The sequence below is a fragment of the Magallana gigas genome, chromosome 3 (genome assembly GCF_963853765.1).
Source record: "Magallana gigas chromosome 3, xbMagGiga1.1, whole genome shotgun sequence".
Taxonomy (NCBI): Eukaryota; Metazoa; Mollusca; class Bivalvia; order Ostreida; family Ostreidae; genus Magallana; species Magallana gigas.
In genome coordinates, this window is record NC_088855.1 from 14,019,771 (window position 1) to 14,034,853 (window position 15,083).

General features: G+C 31.8%; 1 protein-coding gene across 1 annotated transcript; it reads right to left on the reverse strand.

Moving 5' to 3' along the window:
* Positions 1-6,547: 6,547 nt before the first annotated feature.
* Positions 6,548-8,302, reverse strand: LOC117692827 (E3 ubiquitin-protein ligase TRIM71). The gene has a single exon (XM_034482017.2). It carries the CDS (start codon positions 8,294-8,296, stop codon positions 6,548-6,550), a length of 1,749 nt encoding a protein of 582 aa, XP_034337908.2. The 5' UTR covers positions 8,297-8,302.
* Between the last annotated feature and the right edge of the window lie 6,781 nt (positions 8,303-15,083).

Sequence of the window (15,083 nt, forward strand, 5' to 3'; positions counted from 1 at the left end):
ATTAATAAACAAGGTTACGTTTTAATAATGCGACCTCAATAGCAAGTTATGAAGGCATTCAATGTTTTTCAGTCACATTAAATTATTTTAATACAACTCATTCTTTTATACGTGTCAAAGCCCTTTGAAGAGCCCTACTCAGTATTATGAAGAAGAAGAAGAAGAAGAAGAAGAAGAAGAAGAAGAACATACATTAACATTTAATAATTACGTTAAAAATATAAAACTAGACAACAAACTTACGAACGGCCTTCCCCAAATTTATTTCAAAATTGAATTTGTTGACGATTTATAATAATGAAATTATGGTGTACAGATTCAAAATATTCTATATTTTGTAAAATGCACATCTTTTTTAATTATTTTACATCGAACTGATCTTGTTCAATGCTTCTAGCTATCAATATATCATTATTGCCGATCATACCTTTAAAAGGAATACTTGTTTTAATTATCTGCTCGAAACCTTTTCCTGTCTGCGCATTGTGTGTGTTATTATTCAGATAAGATATTGTAATTTTAACTTAAAAACTTTTTGAGAAAACGAACGACGCGTGATTTTAGTATAAAATTGAAACTTCCGTAGACAATTTTCATCGACTCATAAAACCGGAAGTACTCTAAATACTTTTATTGAAACTGAGAATGTATGTTAATCACTCCTATCTCAACAATATCTAGGCGTCTTATTAAATTTTAAAGAATTTTTTTGTTTTTTATCCCCTTTACTCTAGTTTGAGGCCCATTATCTCAAAAACGATAACATAAAGAAAAATGCTTACACTAACAATTTTGTACAGCAAAACAAGGTACATCCTATTTCTAAAATATGAATGCTCTCAATCAAGAAGAAAGCAAGACATTGCGTTTCATTCAATTTTGTGTATCTTCCTAGTGAATACCGGAAGTACCGGAACCGGAAGTCCAAAACCTTACACACGCGTGTCATTAATAATTGCTCAAAGATTTCAGCATAGGTGTTTTAATACGTCTTTCCGTTTTTAGGTCATCGAGACGAAGTCAAGGAGAGCATATGCTTTACCCCCGACGTCGGCGTCCGGACCTGGTTAAAGTTTTTATTGCAGGCCCTGTATCTTAGTTATTACTTGTCCTGTCTTCACCAAACTTGCATGGATGATGCATCTGGACCTACTTATGGACTTGAAAGACTTGGATGCTGAATCTGGGTCCTAAATTTCAGATGCTGGAGGAGGTTTAAGTATTTGTTGCAGGTGCCCTCTGATGATGATGATGATATCTTAGTTATAACTGGTCCTAACTTCACCAAACTTGCATGGATGGTGTGTCTTATGATACTGGTGCACCAGACAGCTTAAATGCTGAATCTGAGTTATAGGTTTTGGAAGCTGGCGGAGGTTAAGGTTTTTAGAGATGAGTAAAGTTTTTGTTGCGGGTGCTCTCTTATGATTACATATTTGTTACTACTGGTCCTAACTTCATCAGACTTGCACGGATGGTGGTCTTATGATACTGAGGCACAATACAGGTTTGAAAGCTGAATCTGAGTCATAGGTTTCGGATGCTGGAGGAGGTTAATGTTTAAAGAGCTGCTTAAAGTTTTTGAAACAGGTGGCCTCTGATGATGATATCTTAGTTATTACTGGTCCTAACTTCACCAAACTTGCATGGATAATGCATTTTATGTTACCGATACACCTTACAGGCTTGAATGCTGAATCTGAGCCAAAGGTTTCAAATGCTGGATGAGGTTTAGTTTTTTGGAACAGGTCACATGTTTTATAGATAATAGCTTGCATAGTTAATTTAACTGTATTATAAATGAAACACAGAGGTAGCTTCAGATGCAGAGCCTGATATCCATTATCAAGGATGCTTAAAAAATCTCCTTTTTCACTCAAACCTGCTTGATTTATGGATGTGTTTGTTGTAAAATTATATAACATGATCCCTTTGATAAAGTATCGTATAATATGATACACTATTGTTTAATATGATACAATATAATACCATATACTACATTGTAAAAAGTTATATGATGCGATATGATATTGTATCAGGTTTTTTTATGATATGATATTGTGTCATGATATTGTTATGTATAGTATTGTATATCATGATACAATATTGTATAATATGATATTATTTTGTTTATGAATTATATTATCACATGATACTGTTACAAATAATATTGCAATATATAATATTGTATTTTATGATACAATATTGTATATTATATAATATTGTATCATACGATATTGTAACATGTGATATTAGTTTCTTAAATATAGTATTATATGACATGAAATTGTAATATGTTTTACGATGCGACCGTTGGGGCGAGCACAGCATGTGATCAAACAATGAATAATAATAAATCAATAAAAATAAAATTAACAACGTAAAATTTGAATGCAAAAAAATAAAACATACCTATTTTTCAGTAATTTTTTTTTATTCATAGTTTATAAGATTTGTTATAATTTATTTATTTATAAGTAGAACATAGTTTAATCTCAGATACAATGTTGTTGAATAATAAAGATTTTAATATATAAATATTTATTGCACTGTACATGTATCTCCTCTTTTAAATTGATTGTAACGTCAGTTCATCCCCTTGTTTTGCAGTAGACATTTTTTTTCTTAAACTTACATATAAACTTACGACAACTTGACTCATAGAAAATCGAAGTTAAAAAAGTTAATGTTTAATTTATTTTTTAATTAACGCTTAAAATATTTGCTTATCATATTAAAAGAACATGGTGCCCCCCCCCCCCCCCCATGTAATAAATGGAAGTGAAAATATAGAAACCATTTAACTGCTAAAGAGCTGAAGGATTAGAATTTTCATGATTATTTTTTCTTTTTGCTTGTAAAGAATATTTGGATGAGGCTGCCGTCCACCCATCCACCCACCCACTCCCTTTTAAAAAAAGGCGATGTTACCTGTACGTTCCAGGAATTTACCGTAATTAAAGTGAATAAAATAAATGTGAGCATTCATCCAAATGAGTGCAATTTACAACTGTTTCCTGTATCCTTATTCTTCAACTGTTCTTTAGCTTAGCCTTTGCAAGATTTTGGTCATTTCAGCAGATTTACAATAACTTCAATTAGAGTAATTTCCCCTTATCAGTGCTTATTGTGATGTCAAAGCTGACGTTGGTTAAGCGTCGCCTGACTCTTTAAAACTCCCCTGAGAAATATCTTTTGAAAACATCTTTGTAAACATTGTGATAAAAACAGTACATGATGAAGTAGTTGTTTCTTTTTAATTTCAATTTTTTAAAGTTTTGTCGTTAGTTTTGGTTGAAGTGCTAGATTTAGTTTTGTTTATTTCTATTCCATGTAATCTATTTCATTTATTGTCTGACGTCATGACGCCAGGCATATCTAAGGTTTAAAAGTTGCAATCTCCGAAACAGCGCAGACAATGGGACAAGCAATATCATGATACTTCACAAAAAAGATTAACCGATGCATGTTTAAGATGTCAGCATTTACATTCACAATTGATGAAAATGTTATATGGCATGTAATTACAACAGCGAGCAAAAGTTTTCAAGTAAAAGGGACGTTCACCCTGCAGTGCACGTGTGTACTCCTCATTTAAAAATAGACCTGCATTCCACCATATTTGAACGGTGAAAAAGGGGGAGGGGTCATCGTAACACTTTGTAACATATTGTCTATTACGGTATAATGTAACTTCAAAGTAATAATTGGTGTTTGATTATCCTTATTACAAGAGAGTCATCAGTTTGGATTAAAACACATATATATATCTATACAGCTGGAATGTTTACTGGAGGAACTAAATCGCCAAAGCAGGGTGTGACCCGATTTTCATTCAGTTGGGCGATTTCATTAATCTTGAAAAGGGATCATAACTCGCGTGTCTTACTTTATGTACATTACCACATTTAACAATTACTAATCAAGTGTGTTTCTTAATTCGACAGATTTCTTCCAAAACATCCGATCCAAATATACATGTATGTAGCTGTTACAAAACAAATGTCAAAAAATTTATCTGACCCCCTCCCCATGGATCTCTGCCAATGGATGAATTCATTCGTTGCGTGAACGGTAATAGCAGTATTTCGCGCCATAATGTCTCATTCATAGTTTTTGCGCGCCGATTAGTTGACGAGTCCGTTGAGATCATGCGAATACCACAGAGCACGCCATTTGTTTACATCACAGGCACGTAGCATCGGGGGTTGCATGGGGTGACGGAGGCTACTTCCCCCTCCCAACTTTTTTGGCAGCTGCACTTTTCTTAACTTTGTAGGATAAATGGAAATATCATGGATTTGCCCCCTCCTCCCCCTTCTTTTTTGTAGGAGCATGCAATAAATGCAAATAAGGAATTCTAATTGAATTGAAGTTACGGTTAGGGTTTTTTTTTCATGAATTTGAGAATTCACCCTTGTTTTAAAGGGACTTGGACACGATTTGACATATTATTTTCAAGTTTTATTTTTCCATTTGCAATGTTTATACTGATAAATATAGAAGTTTATAATGCTATATCAAAATTTGAAAGTCAAATATCAAGTGATATAAGCAGGATACAGAGTTCTTAATTCTGTGTTTTGTAAACAAAGCTCGAATGTTGTCATTTTTACATATGTGTTGTATTGGTGTAAGTTTCAATCAAATTTATCTTTAATTTGTTGATAATAGTAGTTCTGAAGAAATTGAATTGGTTTAAATCGGTTTTTTTACATGTCATTTTGTCTAAGAAATGGTAATTCTTTACATTACATTTTTTGTAAACAAATATAAGCCTCGAGCTTTGTTTACATAACAATCAATTTTTTCCTCTGTATCTTACTTGTAACTTGACTTTAACATTCAGTATTTTGGCCAATCATTTAAAATGCACCAGTAAACCATTTTATACATAAAAAATAAAAATAATTTTTTTGATCTCAAATCGTGTCCAAGTCTCTTTAATTGCTTGTCAAGATGATTTTGATGAAGCTGCCCACACACATTCCAAAAAAATACGTTTTTGTATATTCTATATGGTTGCACATTTTTGAAAATGCCTTTCAGTTGATTTCGCATTTTAATATAACAAATACAATTTTAAAAACCCACCATTTACGCTCCAGCTTTCAAGCTTACATGCACTGATATGATATGTGTACATTCCTAAAAAATTGAATTAATAAAATAAATAAATTTTAAGTGATATATATGTACATGTTCTAGATCGAAGAAAAGACTGACATTTCGTCTTAAATTTGCACGTTCCGTTTATAAATTTATGATCAGCAGCGAAAATTAAAATTCATTTCTGATAAGTAGCCTAATTGATACATGCATACATCCATTGAATAATTTTGTTAAGTCAGCCAAGCTTTTTGGAAAGCTATTACTTGTTTCTTTAAGTGTTCTGACGAAGGGACTGATTGTCCTGAAAACTTGACAATTTCAATATATATATATATATATATATATATATATATATATATATATATATATATATATATATATATATATATATATATATAAAATTTAAATGAATAAAAACACAAAGTCCGAGTAAAACATAAGCGCTTTCATTTTCATCTTCAGATGTTTTACAACTAACCAAGGTAACGCCGTTATTGTGACGTCATAATAACGTTAGCAAAGTCTCTGGTGTTGACGTCACAATTTTGGCGTATTTTTAAGCATAACACATATCAATGAAATAAAAACAATGTAATTTAACACAAACATTGAAATGGTACACGGATGTTATAATAAACTGTTCAATTTAGGTTTATATATTCTTTTAAAATGTTTTTCTTTTTCTCGTCTTTCAGAAGTATTACACTCGCACATTTTATAAAAAGGGAAAACAGTAAAAGATTTCTTTCCACATACGTCCAGATGTTCACTGAGTTTTATTTTACGATATTCCGGTGAATTAATATGTTGTTTATGTATCCGGATTCGTTCCCGTATTGCATTTCCTGTTTCACCAATATAAAGTTCTCCACAACCAGAACATGTGATAACATAAATTAAATTTCTGGTTTGGCATGACATGTTATTGTTGATAGTGAACTCTTTTCCACTAAAGTTAAATTTTTGTCCTGTTTTGATATACGGGCAGGTACCACACCGCGGATCTTGGCATTTGGTTACTTTGTAATCTGTTTTTTCTGTGAAATTTGACTTGGTGAGAATTCTTCTTAGATTCTTTGGTTGTCTTTTACTGATAATAAACTTCTGTTTTTCAAATATTTTAGAAAAGGTTTCATCCGTCTTCAAGACTTCGTTAAGATGTTTGACTGTACGAGTAACGTTTGGATATTTTCTATATCTTATCCGACCACTGTGAATTTTTTCTGGATTTACCTTTATATATATATATATATATATATATATATATATATATATATATATATATATATATATATATATATATATATGGCACGTCTTTAAGACTTTTTAAAAAGACTTTAAATTTATTTTATAATTTTATTAAAATAATTTGCAATGTGCCGATTATATGTTATTTTATTCCACATATACATGTTTTTAGAATAATTTTAATCTATTAAATCAATCTACTAATTTGGTCGAAAATATCTTTCATAGTGCCAATAAGTACTTGATATTCGATGCATTTGACTTTAGCAGTGTGTCTCTCCGCCACCCATAGTCGTCCTTTTTCGTCGCAGCTCACATCGCACAGTTTATCTAACGACCCTCCGCATGTAATATAGCGAACGAATCGTCCATCCTTATCTAGCACATGTATACATCTGTTGTCCAGATCCGCCAGAAAAATACTTCCCAGAGAGTCGGTAGAAACGCCTCTCGGTTGGAAGGGCTTGTAGAAAGTATCAAACACCTTACCGTGGTATCTAAATCTGAATTTGCCCCTTCTATCCAACACGACCAAAGATGTTGTATCCGATACACAGATATCGCCATTTCGGTTTTCAGCAAGAAAGAAATCGTAGCAGTTTGAGTTGAACAGTTCTTTGCCATGGTTGTCATACTGATATTCTCCTCGGACTAGGCCTGTAAGATGGCCATCGACTATTCGGAGAACTTTACTTTGTCTGTTGTCGTCATGCCTAAGGAACAGGAAAAATCCGCATGAGTCTGCAAGTGCAGAAGATTTTGCCAGAGCCTCGGCATTCCATCCGGAAGGAACACTGCAACATGGCACTATTACCCCAGTCAACTCTCGTTTGTAAACTGTAGTACGGTCACATATTAACAGCTCATTAGCTGTATTGATACATATAGCAATGGGATTCAGATCAAGGACTGCTGTAGCTACAATAGAACCGGTGTACATATCAAGACATCTTAACGTATTTTCGTTGCTACTTGTCCATATCTGCTCAGAACGTGTACAGGCTAATCTGTGAAGCCGCTTATATGGAGTAGAGAAAGAATATGTTAGCAACTCTCTGTCTGAGGATGCACCAACAGCGGCTTCTTGTTTATCATTGGTTTGAATAATGGACTCTTCTCTGAACCGAACCTGAGAATCTGGTATTTCTCCTATTACACTGTCCAGAAAATCTGCGGGAATAGGCTTTAGTGTGAAATTAGGAGGTATAATGTTTCGTAGGTTAGGAACTTCAGTTAGATTTGCATTTTTTGAATTGTGTACAATCAAACTTGAGGCATTCTTTGACTTTAAAAGGGCTTTGTTTTTGACAGCAGCTTGTTTTGCGTCTGACAATATTTCGTTTACTTCTTCCATTTGCTGTTGTAAAATCTTTGCATCCGTTTGTTTTCTCTGTTGGACTTTGGTTTTGTACTTGGATATAACTGCATCGACTCTTCTATGGAGGTTTTTACCGTGCTCCTCAAAAGATGAATCCAATTTGTCGTATGCTTCATTTAATTTTCTGAGTTTTTCATCCTCCTCGCCTAAAATATTTTCAAGCTCTGGTATGATGCACTGTTGCAGTTCCTCCGTTTCGTTTTGAACGTCCTTGTAGATTTTTTGACACAACTCTGTCAGTTCTTCCACATTGTGGCTATTGTGATTGGAGGAGAGGCATTTCAGACAAATCGGAATCGAACATTTCTTGCAGAACAAGTCGCATTTTAGTTTGGTATGAGAAGAACATGATGGCAAAATAATTTCTGTGCTGGCAACATGAAAGAGAACTATATCGTGTTTCTTAGATTTATCCAATGCCATATGCCTTGCAACACAAGGGCTGCAGACGTTAGTGTGACACGTATTGCAGTGGACTTCCGCTGGAGATTTTTCCCGCTCATTGTTTGAGCAGACGTCACATCTGATGATATCCTGCGCTCCTTTCATTGGGTCCATTTCCTTAATGTAAAAAAAGACAAACACATATAACAATGCAGAAAAATTAGAAGAAGCAATAAGCATTCTGTCTTCTGGATTGTTATACATCTTCATGTACTCTTTTCTTATAAAAATATAATCTACGTCACAACTATATTTCTATATTTACAGAAAAGGCATATATATCGCCCTTGCCACACTATTAACGTAATAAAAATTCATACCATGTGCTTAAATACATCATGCTGTTTTAAGAAAGTGGGCGCGCAAGATAGGAAATATTTACATGAACCATGGACTCGAAACAAATGAGTTTCAAATGCCTAGTACTTCGATCAAAATGGTGCTGCAGAGTCAAACAAAATTTGATCACTTTAATACTTGCAGGTGATTTTACATTTTTGAACCGGTGTTATATAGTGCCTTTTCCCCCTAGCCATCTTTCCCCCCGGAAAAATGGCTATATAGCAGTTCTTCCCCCCGGAAAAATGGCTATATAGCAGTTTTTCCCCCAGGGAAAGCTGACTATATAGTGGGTTTTCCCCCTTTTTATAGCCAGATTACCCCCACGGAAAACCTACTACATAGTGAATTTTCCCCCTTTTTTTACATTCCGGCCATGTATATGGTGGACCATTCGTGGCATTAATTTGCAATAAATGATATGATATTAATTTCTCATAAAAAAGGATAATTATGGCATTTATTAATACATAGAATAAAATAGTATTTCATGGTTTTTTAACCCCAAATATCAACTAAGGCAAGCGTCTCCATAACATTCATGTGTTTATTTAACCTGTTCTTACACCTTTTTGGAACACATTTTACACGAATTTCGGAATACCTCGGATCTTTTTCATCTAATCGATGCTTATCTACAGTTTCGACTTCGACGTTAAGAACACGTAAGAACACATTTGATTAAAAATGCGCTGGTTTGGAACTTTAATTTTCCAATGTATTACCATCTCTGTATAAGCTTCTCCGAGGGAGCTAACTGAACAATCTTGACTTAATTTTGTAGAGGAAGGGAATAAAAAGTGGAAATGTATTACACCCTTCGTCCAAAAGGCTATCAATTATAAATTAATACCGTTAGAATTGACGATCTTAAAAAACAATTATATATTTCTTCTTCTAAATATCAAACGGGAGACAGGGTGCAATGATATGATGAGAACTGAAATGTTTTAGTTTTATTTTGATTGATGGGGTTCTAAATCATGGGTAAGGGGTATTTTATTTGATTATATATTAAAAGCATGTGAAAAGTTAGTGTTTACAATTTTGTTTTAAAGTTACGCATGTTCATTTTTTAGCACATTTTTACGAAACGCGAGATTTTATGATGTAAACATTTTGTTTAAAAAAATGAAATGTCTTCACAACCAGAACATTGTCGGTATCTTTGCTGGTTACTTTGGAAATTGTGAAATGGAGCCTGAACTAACCTTATGTATATATTTACACTCACTATTTGCTAATTTTCCACTTTTAAGTTTGCAACGTGATTTATAAATATACATTTTTGAAAACGATGCCATATAAATCAAGATATACGATTCACTTACCTAAAAATTGTATATTACTATTTTTTTCATATTTTTGCAATAAAGATTTACTTGTGTACCATATTATTTCTTCGAACAATGAAACAAGGGTAATTAAAAAAATAAATTAAACCCCCCCCCCCCAAAACCAACACATCTATTGTTATCAGCTGACTTATTTTTTTTTTTAAATATAAGCTTGGTCTTCTAATCAACTAACAAGTTAAAAAAGTCGTATACATGTAAGGGCTAAGGTTGGTTATTTATTTTTGATTTTCGGTTGCTCCTTTTATGAATAAAAGTTTATTGATTTATTAAGACTAATAAGTAACAAAAAATATCTTTGTTCACGCATGCGCTCTATATTTCCCATTCGTAAACGGATAAGAAAATTGTCAATTTTTGACTGATTTTGATTGAATTGTAGTAATAGCGTCACATCTGACGTCATATACTGCAAGTGAGTGCAAATAAATCAAATGAATAGGTAAAAAATATTTTTTAAATCAACTCTTCTAAAAAATAACATAACATTTTACTGTACCCGAAACACTTTAAAAAATTGCGAAATATGGAGGCCAAATTTAAATCATATTATATATAGTTCTTAAAAAAGAAAAGCAGAATCGTAATTTTGATAAGGAAATATATGAGCGATTGTGTATTTTTAAATGATATTTTTACTTTTAAATGACCGTAAAACTATGTTCATGTGGTCATCTTTAGTTTTTGAGATATGGGGCCCTAAAAAATACATTTTCTTTACAATTGGATTTCAAACATTGGGCTCGAAAACAACAAACGCCCCTACCCTGCATGGGGGCTAAAATTTTCAGTGTCATCTACTAGTGGTATAACACTATCACTGTGAACAAATGGTTAAGTGGTCATCTCTAGAATATGAGATTCGGATCCCCACTTATAGAACACTATTCAATCATTATAATGGGGTTTTAAACATCGGGCCGTGAAACATCAATGACCCCTACCCTGAGGGCTGAAATTGTCAGAGCCATCTACAAGTGGTAAACCACTGCCACTATGAAAATATGGTGATATGGTCATCTCTAGTTTACGAGACATTGGACCCTAAATAGTATGCACTATAATCATTATAATAGGATTTTAAAAATCGGGCTCTGAAACATTGGAAACAAAATCTCTTTAAAACAGAGGTTTAGCCTGGATGAAATTTTCACAAACAAACAGACAGTCTGATAGATTTATCAAAAAATTCTTAAAACATTCTCACTTAGTACAATTTCATAACACAGAATTATGCATATAAGTGTATTTTTTTTTAAATTAATTACCTAAATTAAGTTTTATATGTAATTCCATTACACACATGTTCAATTTTCAGCATAGTCTATAACAATAATAAATCGGCAAAACGAAACTAAGCCTTTATAGATGAATATAATGCAGTTGTACATGTATGCAACCTGGGAGTGTAGAAACATTTATTTTAATCCTAACTGGATTTCCATCAATATTTTTTATAAAATCTGAACCAAAAACGTGAGGGAGAAACCCTTATATGGGGGAAAAGCTACTATATAGTAGCTTTTCCCCCCAGGGGGAAAGGCTACTATATAGTAGGTTTTCCGGGGGGAGAAGCTACTATGGGGGAAAAACTGCTATACAACACCGGTAGTTAATGTTTTCTATCTTAAGAATATGTACATATTCAAAAGGTTTAACTTTATATTTAAGCATTTATTTTTAAGCAGTATAAAATTTGTATAACAGAATAATTAAAATAGAAAATATCAGAAACATGTATAAGAAAACAAGTTCAAATATCTTAGTTTAATAGTTTTACAAAATATTTCATAACGATATTACTAGTATCTTAAATATGCATTTTCAGAGTGGTTTTACTGCAGAGTTAGTATCCAACACAACATCGAGCGCCACGCTCAGAAAACGCGGAAATATGTGTGTAACGTATAAAAAATTCCGTTATAAATTTTGTAACTGAAAAAGCAATAAATGTTTCATCAGCAAAAATCAATAGTAAAGATACAAAAGAAAAATTATCAGAAAAATTAACGACTTCGTCTGAATACAAATCACATCAACCATATTTTACTTGTTGAAACATGTTTCCATTAAGCCATTCAAAACACATTCAATTAAGTGTTATAGCTATCTTCTCTATTTTGTCTTTAAAATATTGTAAAAATATATTTCATTTTTTATCTCCTATCTTCAGAAAAAAGCATTTTATTCCACGGTGCCACTTACACTAATTAAACTTATGAATTCATGGAGATGGGGCCCCAAAACAACAAAATCATTTTAAAACTGTTCAAACAATGTGTAGGTTTTTAGATCATATTGTGATAAAATTACTTCAAGAAATGTCTAGAAGAAAGAAAATTCTATTTCCAAATCCAATTGAAACCAAATAAAGGTGAAAAAAAAAACCTATAAAATGTACATATTATCAATTATATTTTAACTCTTGTGCGTCCAAATTCCTGCCGAATTAAACTATATTGCAACCACAATTTTTAAGTTAAAGATTGTAGGATTTGGGTTTTTTAAAAAACCCAACAAATTAAATGTATTATTTATTTTACATTTGGGTACATCTTTTTTAAATATAAAAATATCATTTCAAACTGGATGAAACTTTTAACTAAAATACATTTTCGCAACCCGGAAAGAGGAAAACAAATATATGTAGCTTTAAAAAATTGGGTTGATAATCCTTCGAACCAAAGAATTTATAAAACCTCTTGTAGCCAAGCGATTATCAGAAACACAGACAACCCTTAAATTTACGGGGACAGCCACATTTAAATTTGTTTTACCACCTACCTCAATGTATCGTTTACGTTGTATGGCTTTTATTTCTGCTAAAATTCATTGGAAGGATATAAGCGTTTCGGAAGCAGGATGTTTCGGCATTCGACAAAACGTGACTTATATATATATATATATATATATATATATATATATATATATATTATATATATATATATATATATATATATATATATATATATATATATATATATATATATATATATATATATATATATATATATATATATAAAGACTTTTTTCATGTAGAATTAATTTTCCTTATTTAATTTAAATAGCTATTTATGCTCGATTTGAAATAACCTCAGAATACTTGTGGATCTCCAATCGTGAAGCCGGGTTTATAGACATCGTCGCAGTCTTTCCGTCTGTCTGTCGGTCATTTTATCCAAACATGGTTTTTGTAGAGTTGTATTACTGATGGTTCGCAGCAAGGATGGCGATCGATTGCAGAATGGCTACATTAATCGGTTATTCGCAATTCATTTCGACCGATTATATAAATTGATGTCGTGTTAAACGAAAAAAGTAAAATAAGCACATTGAATTATAGGTACAGTAATGTTGGTTGTAACGGTACTTGACAGTGATATTAGTATAATTCAATATTGATTTATGAACAGTTGAACACTCAAGGCAGCGACTTATTGTTTTAACAGCCACTATAATTAAGACCTTACTGACCAATTGTCCTTCAAAGGTTAAGCCCAGGATCTGAACGGTCTTTAATTTAACTTGATTAGATAATAGTCTCGAAAGAAAAAACAAAATTTATTTCGGAATTATATTAAAGGGACTTGGACACGATCTGAGATAAAAAATTTTTTTTATGTTTTATGTATAAAATGGTTAACTGGTGCATTTAAAATGATTGACCAAAATATTGAATGTTAAAGTCAAGTTACAAGCGATATACAGAGGTAAGAATTGGTTGTTATGTAAACAAAGCTTGGGTCTTATAGTTGTTTACAAAAAATGTAATGAAGAAAATTATCATTTCTCAGACAAAATGACATGAAAAAACAATTTAAACTAATTCAGTATCTTCATAAATACTATTATTAACAAATGAAAGATACATTTGATTGAAACGTACACCAATACAACATATATGTAAAAAATGACAATATTCGAGCTTTGTTTAAAAACAAAGAATTATGAGCACTGTATCTTGCTTATAACTTGATATTTGACTTTCAAATGTTGACATAGCATTAAAAACTTCTATATTTATCAGTATAAACATTAAAAATGGAAAAATAAAATTTGAAAATTTTAAGTCAAATCGTGTCCAAGTCCCTTTAAAATATACATTAGTTTTATTTAAACGACTAATTGATTACTGATTTTGTAACCTGTTACCATCGTTTCGACCGAGTAAGCGGTTAACCGATTAGAGATTACATGTACCATCTCTAGTTCTAAGAATTTATATGAACCTTGCTATGTAGCTTTATTATGATAAAATAAATGTCACGATTGAGAATTGTTTTATGACTGATGAACAAATGATTTAGAAATTAATTTTGAACTACAATTTCTTTTAATTTTAACATTTTTATTGTATATATGATACATATACAAACAGTAAGGACACAAGTTCTGACAACTTACGAGGTCTTTATCATTAAAATAGAAAATTTGTACAAAGCTTGCAACTGTTATGACATGATATTAAGACTTAGTAATTACAAAATAGCAAAATAAGTCATATATGCGAGTATAAGAAACATGCACATAAACAGTATTAAACAAATCTACCAGTTTCGTTGATATACAACTGAACTAATGAGAATAATTGCTTGTTAATATAAAGGGATAATGGCTCATCGCCCCATAATAAAGGTGAATATTAAGGATATGAAAATGGTCTAGTTGTAACAGATTAAGAAAGCGATAATAAAATTTTTGCATTTGAAGAAAAAATAGAAAGTATCTTCGTGTGATTCACATCGACAGTTACCGCTTTCTATAATATTTTGTGTAAATCACAATTGAGTATGCAATGGCGTCTTAGCTCGGTATGTTATATGTTTAGCTTGCGCTTATCATGTGAAAAAAGGAGGGAGCTTTAGCTATGTTTTTAGATTTATATAATGAATTCTTAAATCTTTGTATAACAGTTTCATTTCTTACTCCTATGCTTAATGTATTCCACAATTGAATAGTGTCCGGTACAAATGATTTCTTAATTAATTTGACCAGCTCTTTTTTTTCTAACCAAGTTGTCTTTAAAAGATTTTTTAAAAACCTATTTAGCACATAAAATGACATTCCTTATAAAATTAGGGGTGCGGTAGGGGAACATATACTGCAGATTCAATACTCTTGAAATGTTTGTTTTTCATGTGTGCCAAAAAACGTCAGTTCAATTAAGAATTGATCTTGGTGCGGCCTTGAAACCCATTTTCGAAATT